This window comes from Epinephelus lanceolatus, chromosome 6 (assembly GCF_041903045.1).
Source record: "Epinephelus lanceolatus isolate andai-2023 chromosome 6, ASM4190304v1, whole genome shotgun sequence".
Classification (NCBI taxonomy): domain Eukaryota; kingdom Metazoa; phylum Chordata; class Actinopteri; order Perciformes; family Serranidae; genus Epinephelus; species Epinephelus lanceolatus.
In genome coordinates this window covers 17,607,261-17,628,567 of record NC_135739.1, presented here as the reverse complement: position 1 = coordinate 17,628,567, position 21,307 = coordinate 17,607,261, and the positions used below count along the sequence as shown (strand labels likewise).

At 41.6% G+C, this 21,307-nt stretch overlaps 2 protein-coding genes across 4 annotated transcripts in view; one reads left to right on the top strand and one right to left on the bottom strand.

Annotated features, from left to right (window-relative positions):
- Positions 1 to 6,265, top strand: part of LOC117253616 (disintegrin and metalloproteinase domain-containing protein 10) — a 41,375-nt gene extending 35,110 nt beyond the window's left edge. For both annotated transcript variants that reach the window (XM_078168740.1, XM_033621174.2), the window contains exons 13-15: positions 3,240 to 3,339; positions 3,670 to 3,890; positions 5,498 to 6,265. In XM_078168740.1, the coding sequence (XP_078024866.1) occupies positions 3,240 to 3,339; positions 3,670 to 3,890; positions 5,498 to 5,602 (426 nt within the window). In that variant the 3' untranslated portion in view covers positions 5,603 to 6,265. The remainder of the gene's footprint in view (positions 1 to 3,239; positions 3,340 to 3,669; positions 3,891 to 5,497) is intronic.
- A 1,051-nt stretch (positions 6,266 to 7,316) lies between these two features.
- lpl2a (lipoprotein lipase 2 a) lies at positions 7,317 to 14,450 on the bottom strand. 2 transcript variants are annotated; one of them, XR_004501459.2, is made up of 11 exons: positions 14,195 to 14,450; positions 13,161 to 13,357; positions 12,642 to 12,821; positions 11,387 to 11,498; positions 11,044 to 11,277; positions 10,265 to 10,507; positions 9,864 to 9,984; positions 9,375 to 9,593; positions 9,144 to 9,251; positions 8,984 to 9,061; positions 7,317 to 8,291 (listed from the first exon to the last, which is right to left on the bottom strand). XR_004501459.2 is itself a non-coding variant. In XM_033622323.2 (10 exons), exons 1-10 carry the CDS (start codon positions 14,292 to 14,294, stop codon positions 9,040 to 9,042), a joined length of 1,536 nt encoding a protein of 511 aa, XP_033478214.2. In that variant the 5' UTR covers positions 14,295 to 14,450; the 3' UTR covers positions 7,317 to 9,039. The 2 variants fall into 2 exon arrangements, 1 of the variants encoding a protein (XP_033478214.2); XM_033622323.2 differs by having other exon boundaries at positions 7,317 to 9,061.
- Positions 14,451 to 21,307: the final 6,857 nt, after the last annotated feature.

Below are 21,307 nucleotides of genomic sequence, written 5' to 3'. Positions count from 1 at the left end.
GGTTCAAATTTCTGAGAAGCTCACTCAACAGACATCCATTCCTTCCACTCATTTTTGAATGAACACAATTTTAGGGTAAGAAAACTCCAAATCAAATTATAATGATGTGAGGAAATGAACTGCAACACGTTCTGTGTTTAACTGCATTATCATAAAACAACAATGTGGATAATTAATAGACAAAATGGCTGCCTGGAACATCCATCCATCCACTTATCTGGGGCCGGGTCACAGGGGCAGCAGGCCAAGCAATGCATCCCAAACATTCTTCAACCCAGCAACGCTTTCCAACTCCTTCTGGGGAACCCCAAGGCGTTCCCAGGCCAGATGAGATATGTAATCCCTCTAGCGTGTTCTGGGTCTGCCCCGGGGGCCTCCTACCAGTGAGACATGCCCTGAACACCTCTAACAGGAGGCGCCCAAGAGACACCCGAACCGCCTCAACTGACCCCTTTCGACACAAAGGAACAGCGGCTCTACTCCGAACTCCCTCCGGATATCCGAGCTCCTCACCCTATAAGGCTGAGCCCAGCCCCCCCCCCACGGAGGAAACTCATTTCAGCCGCTTGTATCCGCGATCTCATTCTTTCGGGCACTACCCAGAGCTCATGACCATAGGTGAGGGTTGGGACGTAGATGGACCAGTAAATTGAAAGCTCACTGCAAATGCCACACCAAACCGCCGATCCATCTCACACTTCATTCTACCCTTACTTGAACTCCCGCACTTGAACAGCAAGAAATATATATCTTAGTTCAAACCTGTATAATTCGCATTCAGGGGTTCACTGTCAGAAGAGGCAATTAGTGGCATTCAATTAAAAAAAAAAAAAGGCGGAGCGGTGCGGTGCGCCTTTGTGTGAGGCCCCCCCTCAGCATAACAGCTGGATACCATTAGCACAGTCAGCTAGCTACCTGGTGTAACCACTAGCCCAACCATCAGGGCTTCCATAGGCTAGGATCGCCACTGCCTACAATCAAATATGCTTAACAGAAATGTAAAGTAAACCTGATTTGTACTTGAAGAACAACTTCATAGCTGAAAGCCTTTACGTTTGTTTATCTCCAGCGGCTTAACTTTTCACCTTGCGGCAGTGATGCAGAACTTGACAGGGTGTGTCAGCACACTGTGGCATTACCATTGGGTTGTGGTTACAGGTACAACAAAGAACGTTTTACAACCACAACAAACACACCCACTCACTGGTGCTGCGTGTCGTCAGAGGTGAGACTGAAAATTTCAACCAGAAAGGCCAATGAAACACTACTTTTCAGAGTTCATTTTTCAGTGCAACGTGTTGTGTTTCCTGTTTTCGGCTACATGATGTTTGAATTCTGGATTCAATAAAAAAGTCAAATAAGTGAGCTCACGACCCATTTTATTTGTAAACACACGTGCCATTGCAACACAGCATTACTAAGAAAAGATCTGATCTATGTTACCAGGAGAAAATAGTGTGTGACTCTATAAGTCGTTAAACATCCTGTGATGATACACTGTTCTCTCAGCAGGAGAGGCAGCGTATTTACTCCAGCTGTGAATTTTGTTCTGGATTTATTACTCTCCAGAGATGCTAACTGTGTTAACCTCTGACAACCTCATCCAGGATCATGGAGCATAACATCTGAAAAAGAGGGATGTGGTAATGTTAAAATCCAAGAAAAAGGATCCAGAAACAAAGGTGTGGTTTTAGTTGTAGTGTTCAATTTAATCATTAATTATTTCAGCTTACTCACTTTCAGCTGAAGGCTCAAATCCTTCTAAGAATCAAATTAACAGAAAACAGGAAAACTGACTCACTCTGCAGAAACAAACAGAGTAAAACTAAAATTTGGTTCACTTCTTCAAAACACAAACAACAAAACGTGAGCCGTTTGAAGAAAATGAAGTATGGAAACCACGCGTGTGAAACAAATGACAAAGTGTTGGTTGTTGATTAAATTGTCGAGACTGTGTTCCAGGTAAATAATAAACAATTTATACAACTCGTCTAACTTCAGCTCCATAAGCCAGACATCTCAACACGTTCTCATCCCAACTCGGCAAATACAGCCGCTTTGTCAGCTGATGTTGTTCATTCAGAGATGGTCTTCTGCAGACCTTGGTTGTAACCAGTGGTTATTTGACTTCCTGTTGCCTTTCCATCATTTTGAACCAGTCTGGCCATTCTCCTCTGACCTCTGGCATCAACAAGGCTCACTGGATATCTTCTCTTTTTCGGACCATCCTCTGTAAACCCTAGAGACGGCTGTGTGTGAAAATCCCAGTAGATCAGTAGTTTCTGAAATACTCAGACCAACAACCATGCCACGTTCAAGGTCACTTAAATCACCTTTCTTCCCCATTCTGATGCTCAGTTTGAACTTCAGCAGGTCGTCTTGACCATGGCATCATGCCTAAATGCACTGAGTTGCTGCCACCTGACTAGCTATTTGCATTAATGAGCGGGCCTCCATTGGTTTTCATTCATTATGTACAGTATGAAAATCACTCAGCAGGCTTGTGAAAGACAAGACAAGACAGAACTTTATGCATCCCAAGGGTGACTGCTGTCCAGCGGTTGCAATACAAAACTGGAGGAGGGAAGAGTGCAGATACAAAGAGTGCAATATTCAAGGACTAAAATAGCAGCAGATAAGCAAACGTATAGCAAATAAAAACATAAAATATTGAAAATATAAAACTATATAACAGTAAGATACCAGTAAGGTGTGATCCATGATATACAATATATACAACAACAAACAGGTTACCAGTATGGATGATAAGTAAAGGGTGTCAGACCTGAGGCAGTTGGCATCAGAGTTCAAGAGTGCATGATAATACAGAATGTTCACTATTATGTCCACACTGTTTTGTTAATGTTACATTATAGCACATTATTTCCTGTGAGTCAGCTGTGAGGGGTTGCATAGTAAGATACAGTGAAACTTGTGAGTTGTGTAATCCACCAGAGAGAACATAAAGTCTGCGCTCATATGTGAGTTTTATTACATTATTGTGGTTAAGTGGCGTTCTGGATTACATAACTAAGACTAAGACATGTTAACAGATTTTCATCCAGCAGTGGGAAGGAATGGATGCCTGGAGCCGTACACAAAGTACTTTTACCTTTATTAGCTTATCTTCAGGGTTTTCAAAAGGTTTTTGGGGGAGGGGCTAACTTCAACAGCCTTATAGAGCAGCAGGAACTTAACAAAGTCTTCTTTTTAATGAGTGTCTCTGGTTATCTCTGCAGGTCTGTACCGAGTCTGTGTGTCTGAAACACAGCCTTGAGCAGTGTGACTGTCCAGGAGACCTGATGAAGGAGAAATGCCATGTGTGCTGCCAGCAGCTGGGTAACTACAGGCCGATGTGTCCTCTACCACTGAGGAATGTGTTTACACTTTGTGTCCCAACACTTCAGCCTGTGTCAATTTGAACTGAGGTTACATTATTGTTTTCCATTACATCTGACACGACGGTCCGTGTACAAAGTATAACATGAGGTGTTTTCTAAGCAATTTTGCAGTTGATGTAATGGATGCTTTGGTTTGCTCCAAGTTCAGTGTCTGTGTTTATGTATTGATAAATTTATATATATAAATTATACACATTGTGGCTTACAATAGATATATAAAATGCATTCTGGTATATATTTAAAGTGATTTTCTGTGTATCAATGGCAGATAAGCCCGAGACGTGTGCCAGCACCACGTCCTCCGTCCTGTCCCGTTTCTTCCAGAAGAAGGCATTGCCACTGGTTGCTGGGGCTCCGTGCTCAGGAAACCGGGGTTACTGTGACAAATTCCATGTGTGTCGTCTGCTGGATGCGGACGGCCCCATCGCAAGACTGAAAAACTCCCTTCTCAATTTGGATGACTTCGATGACTTAGCGGAGTGGATGAAGGTGAAGGTTTCCTATGATTACTCTGATGACACGTTTAAAAGATAACAGCAACGGGGATGTCACAGTAAAGCTGAAGAACAGCTAATGCTAAATTAAACCAAAATTGATAACAACAATATATCAAATAAGGCCTCCCCCAACTAAGAATTTTCCTAGTCGACCAACAGTCGTCATTTAGGGCAATTAGTCAACTAGTTGGCAGCATGTTTACGATATTAATTTTTAGTAGGTGATTGTTGTACTCCACCCCATCCCCCACCCACCCTACTCCATCTTTCACACCGTTAACTTACACTGTTGTTCTACCACGCTTCCCCCTGACCCTGACGACACCATTACACAGTAATAGTGACTGACCACGTATCATGCCAGTGAGTAAGGAAGCATTTTTTTGTCAGTGTCTGATGCTGGAAGTCACTGCCCACGTGCCACTACTCTACAACTTCGGAATAAGACCAGGTTGCTTGTGCTGTACATTTACGCTGGCTTTACCAGACTGAAACAGCTGCTGGTGATAATGCGCCTACAAGAGAGCAATGTGCACTCAACATGTTTGTGAAGCCTAAAGCATACACAATGTGAATGTAAACACATTTGTTTACAATGAAAGCTCCACAGTGTACATCTAAATCAGTTGCCAGACCCTTTAAAAAACTTAATTCTATTCTTTCGTCAGTTCTTTCCTTTACTCCTTAATTTCTAACAAGAAGTGTTAGTGTAATTGTGCACAGAAATCTTAATCAATCAGGTCTCCATGTATTAATAGATTTAAAGTTGCCTTGTAGACTCAAATGACTTGACAGGCGGTTTTGAGAGCACCAGGTCAGACACAATCTTCCAGCATAAGTTACGTGGTTAAAAAGTGATCACTTACCGTACTCTGTGGCTGCAGCCGTCATGATTGTCAAGATTCAGCAGATGTTTGCCTGAGGTCACATCCTCAGCTCAGTCTGTTTGTTAATTTTCCTGCTCTGATGTTCAGCTGTCTTCGATGTTTCAGTCGCAGCTCTCTTTGAGGTTCAGTTCTTCATGACAGTGTGAAGAATCAGGAATTCCCATTTGGGTTGGAGAGCCCCTCAAAGATCAAGCCTCCGTTTCACTGGAGACAGATATGACCCCTCACTTCAGGAACAATTGTGTTGTTTTACCACACCTACAGCACAGTGTGTTGCTGACTCACTCTGTAATGTGCTGAGCTGCAAAGTAAAGGAAAAATTGTGACTGTCAATCAAAACAAATCAGTGCAGGGTCGTAAGTTCAACCTAGAATATGACACCTAAAGTCAACTTGTTGCAACTTGTGTTTTGCCACTAAAACACTCAATAACTTAACTCAGTATTTATTTGTCATTTGTGTTGTTTCTCCTCATGTCACATTTCAGCTGCCGTTGACTTTCTTTATAGCATTCCTCACTGAATACTGTCTCCAACTGAAGTTTGTTGTAGTTCTTGACTATGCTTCTGCTGCAGCAGCTGCAAGATAATGAAGGAAGCTGACATTTCTATATTGACTTCAAAACATTTCTCCGATAAGTACAACAAAAGCCTAGTGAAGAAATACAGTCAACAGTGATCCAAACTTACTATATTTCTGTTCATCCCCTGCAGGCTCACTGGTGGGCCATCCTGGTGGCGATCCTGACTCTGTCTGCAGTGATGGGCTGCACAGTCTGCCTCTGTGGCCGCAAGCTGTACACCAGTGAGTTTGAGTGACCCCTGACTTTTGATCCCTGCCACCTCTGGGACGACATCATGACAACGCACACATTTTACGAGGATTCCTTCACCTGGGTTTTTTCTGAAGTGTCACAGCCACATTGCAGCAATCCACTTTGTTGCTCATCGTAAACTGCGTGATCTGACTACAGGTGACCTGTGAAGACACTGAAACCTGCTCAACGCCTGTCACACTATTCTGTTAACTGATATCTTTGTAAGTCATGATGCATGTGCCACTTTCTTTTCCTTGTGCCACTTGTCTGTTCACATTTCAACAAGCATTGAGAGTCTCCTGTGATGCATGTGTGTGTCAGTCAACCCATGGATGGATTACTGAGCTGACCTACCTGGCACAGGCCCCGGCCCCAAAGTGTCAGGGCCTTCCTTGGGCTTTACCTGCAAAATGCCACTTGAGGAGACACATACCAACCATGAGGAGACTCAAAATGATGACAAAGAGACATAGAAAGACCACAAAGAGATGTGAAACAGCTGCAGAGAGAATCAAAACGACGACAGAGCAACACAAAATGACCACGAGGATATACCAAATGACCACAGAGATGCAAAACAACTACAAAAAGACTCAAATTGACCACAAAGAGACACAAAACCAAAGAGAGATGCACAACAATTACAATGAGATGCAAAACAACTGTAACGTCTGTGTGTCTTACTCATGTGTAGGAGATGTGGTTGGGCCTTCTGCACCTCCGGGCCCATTGTTTCATAATCTCCCTATGAGTCATCTCCCCTTAAACGCTACATAGCATCATACACCTGCCCCTGTAAAGATTGATGGGACTCTCCCTTGTTTTGCCCTGCAGCATCCTCACTTCTGTGTTCGAACTTGATCGCTAATTTTAGCCTTAAAGGAATACGGCATTTGGGCCTCAAAAAGCCGTCCTCTAACGTCAGCATGACAGGCCTCCAGGTGCTGGCATCAGGGCGAAACGCAGCAGGACAGGAATAAAAGTTAAGGCAGTGAAACACCAACAGCCACCGACTTTCACCCAGGAGAACAGTGTTTGTGTCCAAGATTATAAAGCCAAACCCTGCACTGTTTTCCTAAACCTAACCATGTGCGTTAGTTGTTGCAGGGAAAAAAACACATCAATTCCCGTTGTTGTACTGATGTGGTGCTTTTTTTTAAAACCAATTTTCTTGTTTTTACTAATTTCTTGCTAATGGGTCATTTCCCCTTTCGTTGCTCATTGCCTGTGTCCCATGTTTTTAAAAAGAAACAAAGCCAATTTGCTCAGGTTTCAAAGGGTTTAAAGATTTAATTGCAGAGCCTGAATTTAGTTATTCTTAGATTGTTGTCTTGGTACTCTTACTCAAGTTAAGGATCTGAATACTTCTTTCACCACTAATGATTTATATGTTTACTTAAAGCTGGCTTCAAGCATCCTAATGGAGTCTATCTCTCAGGTCACCTTGACACAGTCAGCCAAACACGTGGCGTCACAACATCAAGGACAAGAAGAAATCACAAAGCTTATTTTGTGTGATTTAACAATTCCTCCCACTTTTGTATCAAAAACAGTTCAATTTGTTAAAAATGTTTGGATCTCACACAGGTTTTGTTCTGATAATAAATAAGAAAATGATAAAACAACCTTGAGCTGGTGAATACAAGTGATAACAATGGAACATTTTTTATTTGTATTTGTCACAACCCTAAAATAAAAGTCAGGCTCAGGGTGACTTCTCAGAAGGCAGTTTTTGGTTTATTAAAGAATTTATACAGTACAGTCAATATTTACAAATATGTACAAAAGATTATAGAAAGGCACATTTTACAGATTAAATTCCTCGGGAGGTAAAAATATATATAACTAACAGTGTCCCATACCCCAAAATCTATCATCTGTATCATGGTATTTACATAACTGTACAAGTAACTTGGTTTTTGCAATTTCTTCTCCTGTTTTCAGTGCAAAAGTAAAACATTTCCACTTCTTTAAAGTAGGTAGAAATAAAGTCACAATGATTACAGTACCGATCTCTAAAGAGCCAAGGTTTAGATGAATAAAAGAGCATTAGTTGAGATTAAAAAAGTCACATGCAGAGAAGAAATTGCAGTCAAGAGAGACAACATTTATATAAACTGTGCTTTCGACTTCACACTGAGCATCATGCACCTCGTGTAACTTTAACAGAACTATAAGTGGACAAAATGTCAGGTGCTTCTTTGAGGTAACAGCTTCAAAGTAACATCTCTCAGAGGTGTAGCAGTAAAAATAGGTTTTTAAAACAACGTTTGCATGTTCAGATGTTTCAGTAAAAGTCACAAAGTTTATACAACAACAAAACTAAAGCACACTGAGGTGAAAAAAAGTTAAGACAAGTTTGCAACAGCTTACATCTGGCTACAGTTTACAGTAAGGCACATTGTTACAGGTCCCACAGTCACGTAGAGTGCTGGGAGCCACAGTGGTGAATGCTCTGTTGGTTAGATAATACATGAAGGTAAATCCACTGCACCATATTGCATAAAACACCTCAAGAAATTCATATTGGCAGTTATATTCTTCTTTTTTGCAGCCAAGTCACCAGAAGACATGTTACATTTGCATGTTTCACCTGTGTTATATCGACGTTTCTAGTAGATGAGCGTACTTTGTCATCAGGGGGAGGGCAGGAGGGTGGCTGGTGTGTCGCCTAGGTGAGCTGCAGACCACTGTTCGAGACCAACAACAACAAAACGGTTGTGATTTTAGCGAGTCATTGACGTTTTTACAGCTGCTTTATAGGCATCTAATGTAAGTGTTTTGCAGTGACCCATCCATGTTTTTCCAGTGGGCAGATATCGCTGCTTTTTCGAGTGGAAATTGTGTCCCCAAAAAAGCGTATTTTAAGCCCAAACATGATCTTTGTGGTTTTTGTTCCAGAAACACGTTGTTGAAATGAGTTTTGCAATTGGAAATAAAATAATTGCAGATGTAACAAATCTGTGGTTTGCAGAAAGGTGGATCAGTGCATCTCTAGACTGGGTTGCTGTTTGAGAACTGTCTGCAGACCTCCATGGACACCAAGAGGACCTTATTCTTCACAGTGGTCATTATAATCATGAAATTTAACTTGAGGTGTTTTACCCAATAGGACATCAGTACCTCCTGAACTGTTAAGGTAAATCCAGTCTCAGTATGCGAGGCTCTGATGTGACGAGTACCCATCTCTTTGGATACAAAACATGCACCAAAAGTGAAGTTACATTTAAGTGTCATACATACAAAGAGCTCTTTACAAAATATCTTACAGTATTCATACACATATTGTTTTAAATAACAGTTTTGTGGATGTATATACAAGGCGGTGAGACTTTTGTATCGTTTGAGAAATAAGTTACAGTTGGGTGTATAAATTATTTACTTTTAAGTGCTGAAATGGACTGAAGGGCGTTCAACAGCGGCGTCCTTTCTTCGAGGTCAGTGGTTCTCCAGAGTTACTCTAGAAACAGATAAAAGTGTTTTTATTTAAGAGCAATGACGGTGATGTTAAAGTGATAAGGAAAGTGCGGGGGATAACTCACCTCCTGGGAGTTCGTTTCGATTTTGCCCTCCATGCATCCTTACATCTAACAAATGTGACCTCTTGTGTTAATTTCAGAGCTCCTGGGTCTTTTACGCAGAACACCATCCTGAAAAGAAATTCAGAATTTTCTACTTTTACCACTTCTACTGCAAAAAATAATGCAAAAATTGTGTTTTTTAACATATTTGCAGTATTTTTCTGGCCTTTTTCATAAAGTAGCACATCTTACTTTTGTTGGGTCTCTCCAGCTCTGATGCGGATTTTATGAACCTCCACATCTGCACTGTCCGAGTCACCAGACCACCATGAAGAAACCATCTTCAACATGTTGGAAGCTGACCACCCGTTTGTCTCCTCCCATTTAAACTTCACCATCAGCAGATCTCCGATATCTTTCTCTGTCACCAGCAGAAATGAATGTGTCTTATTTGTTGCTATTTTCTCCTTCCTGTTGGACACAAACAGAGAGAGGTGTTAGTATTCCGCTTGCAGCCAGCGGGAATATTTTATTTAGCTTAGCCTCGTAAACTCTGCATCATAAATCACAGTGACATAATCCAACAAATGCTGCCAGGTCTGCGGTTATATCTCTGTTAATGGTTTATACTTCACGCTGCTTCCTTTGACTACTGTGCGACTGTTACAGAACAACTCATAACTCGCGAGATGAAAGTCACGGTGCTGTAATTATCTTTTATGAAGGCTTTTAAACACTTACAGTTTGAGCTCCAGGTTTTCACTCTCTCCTTTTGTTCCGTACAGCGAGACAGTGAGTGACGGCTCCATCTCTGAGCGATTCACCTTACTGGAGAAGTGGATCTTCAGCTGGTAGTGGTAAACTGCAGAGCAAGAGAGCATGTGGGACATTTTAAACATGCATGTAGGCTGCTGGAGTGAAGCTGCTCCAAGTTATTTTGAGTCAGTTTGCAAAACTAAGAAACTGAAACACTACTGAGCTCAGACAGTCTTGAAATCCTTTTTAATCAGAGCAGGGTTTTTCAGAATTAACCACTGGACCTTGATTGTGCAATATTATTACTTCATCTGACTCAGGTGGGAAATTGTGCAACTTTGGCACAAGCTGAATTATCCACTTCAACACCAGTAAAGTCCACTGACCTCTGAAAGGCATGGAGGCCCGCGTCTTGGTGTACATCTGAACGTTGCGCGCCTTGCGGACCTTGCTGATGTCGTAGCCCACCGCATTGCAGCGGCTTTTGCGGCAACTGAGACACATGCCGCGGTCGAACATGTCGTTGCTGCCACACCTGTAGGCCTTGGCCGCTTCCTGCTCGTTCAGCAGGGAGTCGATGAACAGGTGGATCGAGCGCTCGTGTTCACACTTCACTGCATCGGTGATGGCTGAGGAGGAAAGAGGGAACTGTATTTAATTACATAGTTATGTCAAGTTGTTAGTTTTCCACTCTTTTACTAGACAAACTAAGACTGATTTATTTTAGGCATCAATCCTCTGCCATGTTTAGAGTCCTCTGTTCACTGTCAGAGTGACCTGGAGGGTGTCATTATGCAACTGACAGTAACAATGTTCACTGCTTAGACAGATTAATGACAAGTACAACAATAACAAGTAGCTGCAGTGTTGTTGAAGCTGCTGGACTCTGTGTGTAATTACTAATGATCACAAAAATGTGCACTATAACCTGGTGGTAACAAATACATTATTGTTTAATAGTTAATATAATATAACACTGCTTTATTTTGTGAAGCCAAAAACTAACTCTGAGTCTGTTTGCCGGTTTAAAAACAGCACCCATGGTCATAACTGCTCTGTGTTTAGTTATGGAAAATCATACATAAATTTGTCTTAAGTATTTCAGGGAGAAATATGTGTCAGGGGAAAAAACTTCATTAACAGTTACATCAAAAGGTGTTCTTACCAAACAACCCTAAGTTAGCGATCTTCTCCAGCGCCCCTCTGAGGTTGCAGCCCGGCTGGAAGCTGCCTCCATTGGGGTAAATGTCCACATGGCCAACAGGCTGCTGGATGCCGATGCTGAGCCCCAGGGAGCCCCGCGTGAAGGTATGTAGGACGTCCACAAAGTGAGCGTCATCAGGGGACAGACGCCTGTGGGCGTGCTCGCCCTCAAAGTCGGGACCAGCTGGGTCCAGACCTGCAGACAGAGACAGGTAACAGTGAATCAACCAGTCAGCTCACGATTAACTGATCTTTTATCAAACTAAACTGCAAGACATCAAAAAGGTAGAGTTGTTTTTTCTTACCGGTTATTCTTCCGACTTTATTGGTTGCATGGCTTCCAGCAAATCCTGCCACATGAGCTCCGAGGCTGTAGCCAATCAGGTGGATGTTCTCCAGAGGCATGTTTGTGGTTTCCTTTATAGAAATATTTATGATTAATTTCAATTCAATAAGCTTTATTGGCATAGCATTTCATATGTGTTGCCAAAGCACAATTACAATTTAAGTCAGTGAATTCAGACACAGTTTACAACAATGTATTGATACAAAATCATGACATAAATTTTAAAGGAAAAAAAAACATATTAAGTGAAGGAGTCAGTAAAAAAGCAGAGTGTGATCTGTGAGGAGATGAACTACATGTTGTTGTTAGGCTGTCTCTCAGGCTGTGACATGCACTGATATATCCTGCTGCATTTATGGCGCTGACACTATTTTCTCCAAGTACATGTTGCATTTTAGTCTGGTCAGAGAGTGAATCAAAATCTTGGAGTTTACATTTAATCAATTAAAATATGATTTAGGAAATCAGCGAGACAAACATTCTCTTGCACAGATAAAGTGACACATCCTGCTTCAAAATGACCTGTGAGTGACATGTATCAGAATAGTACTACTTTACTTTAAGCTGTGTTAAGACAATATGAATTACTAATGGTTAATAAATTGTCTGTAACAGTGATTTGGATTGTTGTGGTGAGTAAAAGCTCTATTAGTAGCTCTCTAGTGTTGTAAAATACAGGTTCATTTACTTATTGGTGGTTAGAGAAACTCATGACCACCGGTTTAAAATGAGTATCTGCTACATATAATGTACTTCTTAGGCATTTGAGTATCATCCCAGTTAAATGTGTCACTGGTGATGAAGGAGAATCCTTATTTGGGTAGCTGCAGTCAGTCTCTTATTCTTGTGATTAAAAATACACTGAGGCTCAATTCTGAAGCTGTTCTGTAAATAGTTTTCTAACAAGTAATAAATGTAGCAACTCCTGATCAACCTATACTTAAACTTTCAGGTTTCTGTTTAAACCACACCCACTTCTGACTTAAGCCCCGCCCACTCCCATTACAGATAAAGGTAATAGTGCACTGGCTCATCTGTACTAAATATTTTTTTGGGCCCAGTGTTCTTGTGTCAGAGATCATTCAAAGCAACAACTATAAACTTTTATGAAGTTTCCCCTCTTAAAAAGAGGTTGTGAAAATCTGAATATTCTGACTGGAGAGTGACAGGTGGAACATTACTGGGTTGAGACGTAAAGTTTCGACCCCACTGACCTCAATCCAGTCGATGAAGCGAGCGATCTCATGCCCCACTGCTTTGGTGTTCTGAGCTGCGATGATGTAGTGGTTCTGTGCCGAGGTGAGCCAGTCCACCACGATGACATTGGCCGTCTGCTCTCTGTCGTACAGTGCTGAGACCAGCTTCGCCACCCAGCTTTCAAACAGCCCGCTCAGCTGTTGGAATGACAATCAAAGCATTAAACTTACCATTAAAGTGAATAAACCTGGTATTATTTAAAGGAAGGTCAGGCCGTATTGTAAAATCAGAGCCCCTCCAGTCCACTTCATCTCTACAGAATGTTCTTTGGTATTAACGACATGTCGCTGCTTGTCAAGAAAGTAAGTTGCGTGAATTTCACGAGACTTAATGACACTGGAATTTGGTGAAATAATGACACACTACAAGTCACAGGTGGTTTCTTTTTCTAAACCAAAAGAGATTCAAGTGAAACAAGGCCTGTGGGTGTTTTAAAGACAGGGGCAGGTCACGACAGGCTGAAGCATCTCACTCACCGTCCACCCGTGGATTACTAGGAAGGTTTTGGAGGTGCTGTTGAAGGTGCAAGCTGCCAGGGAGTCCGGGTTGCCAGGAACGATGTAGCACAGGTCGTCATCAGGATGGGATGGTTTGCGGAGGGAGAATTTCGCAACAGTTTGATTGCTGTCATCCTTGTGGTCGAACAGATCTTTCAGAGGGTCGAGGAAGTTACCTGGGAGAGAGGAGGGTTGACAGATGAGCTGTGCGAACAAAATGTTAGGCCTCTGGTGTTTTTCTCAGATGTGTAAATCTGGTCTAATGTTCTGTCTGGGAGGTCAGAGACGCCTGACTAGCTAACTGAGTGACTAGCTCCAATAAGCCCCGGCCCCTTAGGGCCCCTCAGTAAATGAGCTTCCACCTTAGACAAGATCAGGGGTTACAGTGGTTCACTTGGTCAGACTGAGTGCCATAGAAACCACAGAGAGTTTTCACAGCTTTGTTCCTGCCACCTCACCGACTATAATCTGCCCAACTTTCAGTGGTCCTTACACAGTCAGCTGACTCAACTCAACTGGTTTCAGAGTGGGGGTGGGGAGCTGGATGCAGGACACAGACACTTAAGGCTTTACATGCCAAGGGCTGAAGCAGTTTAGTTGATGATCATAAACTTAATTCATGTTAAGAAGCCTGAATATTTTCACCACTGTGTTCCTCTCCTGCGCTCTGATAGTGACAATCATTTCCATCTTGTCTCTCATGGCTAATAGTAGTCATTAGAAGTTGGGTATAAGCCAGACACCACAAAGACAAGTTTAGTCATAGACACGTGATACATAATGTCTCCTACAAACCGTTAATGTTACTCTCAGAGTCCAAACACACACACACACACACACACACACACACACACACACCCGGCTCATACACAAGTACACCGCGCGTAAATTACAGACACATTTTCCCTCATTGGATTCTTTTCCACCGCCGCTATCTGCACCGTTAAATCCTCCACTGCTGCACAAACGCGTGTCGATGTGTGTGAGAGTAAATGTTAAAACCTGCAACTCACCAAAAATAGAATCGGCGAGCTCTTCTTCCACAGACGTCACACTCTGCACAGCTGCATTCAACACCAGAAAGTACAGAAACCGGACTCTCCACGCTTTCATCTCTTTTACAAATGTGTCCTTTCAAAATGAAAAAATAAATGTCTTCAGTGATTAAATCAAGTGAATCGGAGCTAGCAGCGGAAGAGCGTGTGTGTATTCCTCTTCAGGATAATTCAGTGCGTCCTGTTGCGCGCAGAGCGCTGATATCTGAACCACCTTGAACTGTCCGCGTCTTAAATAGCAACGCTGACAAGCCATTGGCTGCTGACCTCCGGGCGGGGAATGGAAAATTATGTGTAAGGTAAATCATTAGACGGCTTTAACAACAGTGGTCAGCGGCGTGGCCTCTCATTAAAACACTTTTATTAATGTCTCTAAGTTTATTAAATGTATGACGACATGATTGACGGTGCTGCATGTTGGGCTGATTGCTTGATTGTTTTCCCCTTTCCTTAATTGATTAATGATTGATTGAATACTTAAATAACTGATTGAATGAATGATGAAAAGGCAATGATAACAATAAAACCTCATTTATACAGAAACTTTTACATAAGATTTAAAATACAGACCATAGACAGTTTCAAGAAATTAGGCACTGAAAACAAAGCAAAATATGGATTTTTGACTTTTAAAATGATAAGATATAGTAAAAGTTTATAGATGTTTTTAAAGCTTGTTTGAAAAGGTGAGTTTCAACGAGAGCCAAGGAAATAAAAAATGAACTAGCTCAACAAAAACTGACATTTCATGCCATTTTTTCCAGCAAATAGTAAGGTCAGAGACGAGCGAAATAGACAGGGTTTTCACTGTCCCCTTTGAGACAAGCACTCCCAGGATTCTGTAGTTAAAAGATCACATTTTGCCGTTGTATTGGATATGATAAGTTAAAGAAAATAAATGAAAAAGACAAGAAACAAGCTGGGATAAGTGTCTTCCCAGGCTGTTCTTTGAAAGTTTGCCAGCACTGCAGCTCCATTGTTTAAAGGTACAGTGTGTAAGATTTATATTTTCAGAATGGTATTATTCATAAATATATTTTGTGTATAATCACCTGAGAATAAGAATAGCTGTGTTTTGGATACCTTAGAATGAGCCGTTTATATCTATACATGGAGCGTGCCCTCACCCATTGGAGTCCGCCATGTTTTTCTACAGTAGCCCAGAATGGACAAACCAAACACTGGCTCTAGATATGACCAAATCTGTTTTTTGTGTTTTCGTGTGTTCTCATTTTCGCTTTGGCCGCCATACACGCTTGGCACACGGGAGACGTTCCACTTGGTTGGTCTGCAGTCCTCACAACTAGATGCCGCTAAATCCTTCACACTGGACCTTCAAGAAGTTCATATTGCAACAGCCATTAGGTCCTTCTGTGCCTGGATGCTGGATGTTTTCACCAGTCTGGAATTTATTATGTCACTACAAGTGATTATATTTAGAAGTTAGAAGGAACAGCAAAAATGTGCTTTAAACCCTCGTGTATAGGTGAAAGGTCACATTAATACTTTCATTATAATCAATTAAAATTAATTTGCAACTACTTTCCTCTAGTTTTCCAAACCAAAAGTGACTTATTTACAGTTTTGGTTTCTTTTAAAAGTGTTTATAGTTTACATGCTACTAAAATGTTTCCCCTCATGAGAACATTTTGTTAACAGTTTATTTAAACAGCGCTGTTTTCCCTTTCTTAGTAATTACAGGCTGCACCAGTGATGAACTTTCAGACACCTGGGTCGTGTTGTTGTCAGTATTTACAGTCAGTTGGTGTGACGCAGGCCGGACAAGCAGGTCATGACTGTTTTTCAGGAGACAAGCTTCTGTTGTGCACCGAAGCGGACAAACTTAGAATATACATCACCGGTTACCTACATGGCTGCCTCACCCTGACATTCTGGGATGCAGGCAGCTTGGCTGGACATAAGGGGCCTCTTAAGGGCATTTTGGGGCCCCTTTGCACTGATCTGCTGTTGTCATGGCATCAGAGAGCTCATATGAGAGAGAGAATACAGAGGAGGCACAAACCTGCAGCAGGCAGTGTTACTTTTAATGAGGTGAAAGCTTGCAGGCATCAGGTACTACATAGGTCTTTCTGTTGTTCAAAAATGCAGTCAGTAATTTGCATTATAGGTTATCAGAAGAGGATTTTACAGATTTAACATTACACTCCCTTAACTCCCTTAACCTTAAATGGATGCACCAGAACCAGAGATATCATCTTTTTTTTTTGAATCCACATGTAGTGCCTTTCCCCATACATCATCTCCCCACCCACTTACACTCTGTTTACGTGTTCAAGTGAAGGGTCATCCACATTCAGTGCCATCCAAAGCCAACTAAAACTGGCTCTTTTGATAGCAAAGGTTGTCGACCCCTGTCCTGCACCTTAATGAGGGGTGCTTCATTCAGCTGTGAAGATGACTTCAAATGGAGTTACACTCCGTGATGGGGTGGGATTTGTTAGGGTGCGGTTTGGGAAAGGCCTATTCTTTGTCCTTTTAAAAAAAACATTGCGTTCGGTTGGAGTTTTGGGTGTGTTATGCTTGTAGCAATTACAACCTCGAGCTGCTAGCCTCCAGCAGGGATGAGGAGCGATCTACAAAGGTTAGCTAATTTCTTTCTAACTCCAGACCTCTGTTTTTCTTTTCATTTTAATCTCTTCAGCCTCAGCCGACTCAAGTGACATCACTTGAGGCAACTTATTAGATTTTGTACACAAAATGCTTTATACAGTTCTTTACATGCAGGTTTTTAAAGACATTGCGTTGACTTATATGAAGACTTTATGCAACTATTTAATGCTGAATATCCTTATAAGTCTAATATTCATAAATGGTGATACTTATAACATATTAGTAATGTATTATATTATGATTAATATAAAAGTCACCTCCTTAAATGAGGTTCCAGCACTCAGACTCTTGGCATAGTGACATCTTGGCAAACTCAAACAACATTATCAAGCCTCAGCAACATTTGGACAGTGTGTGTGTGTTTCAATTTGCTATCATTAAAGCCAGAGTTCTAAGTTTCCATTACTTCAAAACTCTGACCTTTGACCTATTGCATAAAGCATTTCACTCACTAACTGGGTACAAATGTTGTCACATGCCAGTCGGGGATTATGTGCTAAAGTTCAGGCAAGAATAGTTGGCTTCATAGCAGCTGATTTGTTGCCCAAAACTCCGGCTCGAGATGCCAAGGCAAAGTGGGCAGGAGGCCGATGAAGTGATGGTTAAAGAGTTTGTAATACATCTTATTCTGATTCTGATTTTTTACTATATATTGAGAGTCTTTACAGAGAAGATTTCTAAAATAATTAACTCCATTTTTAGCCACAGTTTGTCCACACTTTAGTCTAGACTAGAATATCTACCATGAAATTCTGAACTGACCTTTATGGTCCCCAGAGGATGAACCCTACTCACTTTGGAGTTCCCCTGACTTCTCCTCTAGTGCCACCAGTAGGTCAGCATTTGACTTTGTCCAATACTTTGACTTATGAACCTACAGTAATAACATTCCCATCAACCTCAGCTGTACTTTGTGTTTAGTACTAATTAGCAAATCTTAGCGTGCTAATGTGCTAAACAGAGATGATCTGTGTGTTCCAATCCTCATATTACCATATTATTTAGTGTGCCAGGGAATGATTTAGTATGTCCCAATACATAGTATGTTAAATGCAGTGTGCCAAAAATACCAGGATATTCTACTACATCTAGTTCGATTTTGCAGTATGCATGCCAGCATGCTTTTCTGGCTATTCTGACCCACAATCCTCTGTGCAGTGGCCGATACATCACATCAACTGAGCTGCAATCAGATGACAGCTTGACAGCTCACTGACAGCTGTTTGACAGCTGCCAGAAGTCACAATGACGGATGACAGTGCGTTCAAGTAACTGATGAACCAGCCGAACAGTAATCATAGGAATATTAATTGTTTAAGTGAACGAAAAAATCCTAAATATTACAAACAACAGCAGGACATAACACGAGAGAGAACTGCAGATGTAATTTTATTGTCGCAAATATAATATGTTAAAATCCACAATCTGTGCAGTTACAATTTTAAAGTTAAACTACATACGTAACAACTGCAGAGCTCTCCGGGTTGATCTTCGTCTCTGGCGAACTCAGTATGTGGCATTTGGTCTATGTCCATGGTAATGGATATAAAAGCAAGATGGTCAAAGTTCAGGGCGTAATGTTATGAGAAAGTAGTACATCCCGATTGTATGCATATTGCATGCAACAGTACGTACTTTTAAGGGCAGTTGCAGGACCTACTAAAAGTAAAAAGCAAAGGTATGCGATCTGGAACGCACCCTAAGATCATGGTAACCATTATACCTGCTCAACATCAGCATGTTAGCATTGTCATTGTGACCATTTCAGCTACAGCATCACAGATTTTTACCCAGATCTTTCAGATGTAACTCTAACAATAACAGCCCTGTTGCAGAAATAAAGATTTCCATCTACTTGTTAACTTGCTGTAGGTCTCAAGACCACCTAAACTGAGACCAAGTCATGGCCAAGACCAAAGTGTAGCAAGGCGGGGATGAAACCAAGACCAAGAAGTGAAGGGGAATGGGGAGGGGTGACAGCGGTAACAAAAATTTCAAATTAGAAATGGGTAAAGTTATTTACTGTATTTGAAGCAGGAAGTTTTCCATACAATCATGGTGTTCAGGAATAGATCAGAAAATGCACAGGCAATTTAGTGCAAACTGCAGTTGTGGTCTTGACCAGTCTTAGAATAAAAACCTCAGTAATCTTTGTCTGAGGCCGAGACAAAACAGAGCAAAATAAATGTGGTTGATTCCAATACGAGACTTTTTAAAAGCAGTCTTGAGATTAAGACTGATTTCGAGTACCACAACACCGGCTTACATAGTATATAAGGCTACCGTTTTTTAAAAAAAGGATCCTGTTTTAAGTGCTGTTAAACTAATGACAGTTGGACTTATTCATGACTGACATCCTTCCACTTTCATCCAGTCAAACAGGTTTGCAGCACCTGAAGCCTCCTCTTATTGGATTAAAATGAGCTGCTGTTTTGGCCAGTCAGGCCCTGGTGGTCTGCGTGTGGGGACAAGTCTTCGCACTATTAACATTCTTTTAACTAACCTGAAGCTATCTGTAAAAACCCTGAGTCGGGAGCCTTTGTTCAACCGAAAACAAAGGTGTGAAACCTGCAAAAACAATGGAGTTTAATTCAGTGTTGTTCTGTGGCAAGAGGTGTAGTCCACACAGTGTAACACACACACACACACACACACACACACACACACACACAAAACACACAAGACTTTGCTCCAACAGAGAGCAGCTGGCTCCATGAGCTGTTTTGCTTCTATGAACATGACGACATTTTCCTCGAAAAGCAGTCCCTGCATTTTTATTCCCTCTGATACTGTTGTCCTGGTCTCTGTGAAGGGGAAAGACTCAGTCATGGCGACGGGGAGGTGATGAAGAGCAGAGTGAATCAGACATCCATCCAAACCTTCACAGCAGAGATTTGTTGGTGCCAGCAGAAAGGGAGAGTGGACAAGCAGTAACTCTTCCACAAAGTTTGGAGACAACAAAATGTTTTTAATTTGTACTTCTAGGATTTATTTTCCCAAGCTGATTTCAAGGAATGGCACACAATCACATGATGTGCAAATACAAGACTCTGTGGTGTATTCCACTGGTCCAAAACAAACACGGTGGGTCAGTAAAGAGCCAGGCTGTATGTCTGTGCAGGCCACTGGACAAGTTTTAAAAGTCAACTTCGTGGCTTCAACAACAGATGTCTACCAACAACACAAAGTCACGAGACAGCGTTTCCACAGTGTATCAGAGATGTTGTGGAAACTCTAAAGTTTGTATTTAACACAAATGTTTCCAGGGCAATATGATGCCGATGCTTGCATTCAGTATTACAGGGCATTGTTATTACAGAGATGTAACTATATCACAGTGTTGCACCAGCTGTCAGCAGCTGCAGGGTCAAATTTAACATTTTTTTCCTGCTTGTGTTATTAGCATCAGATATACTTCACAAATATGTTCAGATGCTGATCTCTTAAACTTTTACTCCTTTTAGTGACATCTCTCTCTCAGCTAAGACTGTTTCCCAATTTTGGAAAAGTGTTTTTAAGTCAAAGGAACATTTTGTCACTGGAAAAAAAGAACATCATAACAGTCCTCATCTGACTAGCAGTTGGACTTTGAAGTGTACCAGAATAATCAAAAATAAAAAGGGACACCAGCATGAGTTGCCAATCATACAGTTTTTACTTCTCTAACTTTGTCCAGATCCCAAATGTTGCTCAACTCACAGTTGAGGGGAAATCTCTTTCAGAGGAACTAACCCACAAAGTCAAAGAATCAGAGATATAATTTTTTTTTCTTACTCATACAGTGGGTTGTTTCAGCGTTAGGTAATATGTTTTGCATTTTAAGCAAAGCTGGCTTAGTAATAACAACCAGCTCTAATCCTGTACTATTAAAACATGTTGGATGTGGGCTTTAAGTGGCTTCAGATGTTGACTGATCGACACCTTCATGTGTGACGAGCACAACTGTTAGCACGGTTGTAAGCCATGAGGGGAAGATAGTTCAGCACTACGATATCAATAACAACCTATTTTAAGACACATAAAGGCTTTTCACCACGTGTGGCACTGCAGAGTGATGTCTTGATGAGTGACCTCCCTATATTGTTGGTATAGACAAGAACTCAGTGTCTCTTAGTGATAGGCAGTCCTCCTATAGGCAGGATGTGCTAAGAAACAGAGAGCAAGATGTAGGTTACTCGTGTTTGGGCTTAGATCCCAAAACACATCTGTTGTAGCTATATGCTTTGGGTCATGATGATGTGCTTAAAGGTTGTGGCAGTGGCTCAGTCCATTGGGACTTGGCTTGGGAACCGGAGGGTCACTGGTTCAAGTCCTGTATGGAGCATGGACTGGTTGCTGGAGAGGTGCCAGTCGGCCTCCTGGGCACTGGTGGAGCCCTTGATCAAGGCACTGAACCCCCAACTGCTTGACATGCCTGTCTGAGGCAGCCCCCTCTCCATT

Coding starts and splice junctions, on each gene's coding strand:
- lpl2a (XM_033622323.2), bottom strand. CDS start 14,294: ATGAAAGCGTGGAGAGTCCGGTTTCTGTACTTTCTGGTGTTGAATGCA. Junction 12,822..13,160: donor TAGTAATCCACGGGTGGACG/GTGAGTGAGATG, acceptor TCATTCCAACAG/CTGAGCGGGCTGTTTGAAAG. Junction 9,985..10,264: donor GGCCTCCATGCCTTTCAGAG/GTCAGTGGACTT, acceptor CTTGCTCTGCAG/TTTACCACTACCAGCTGAAG.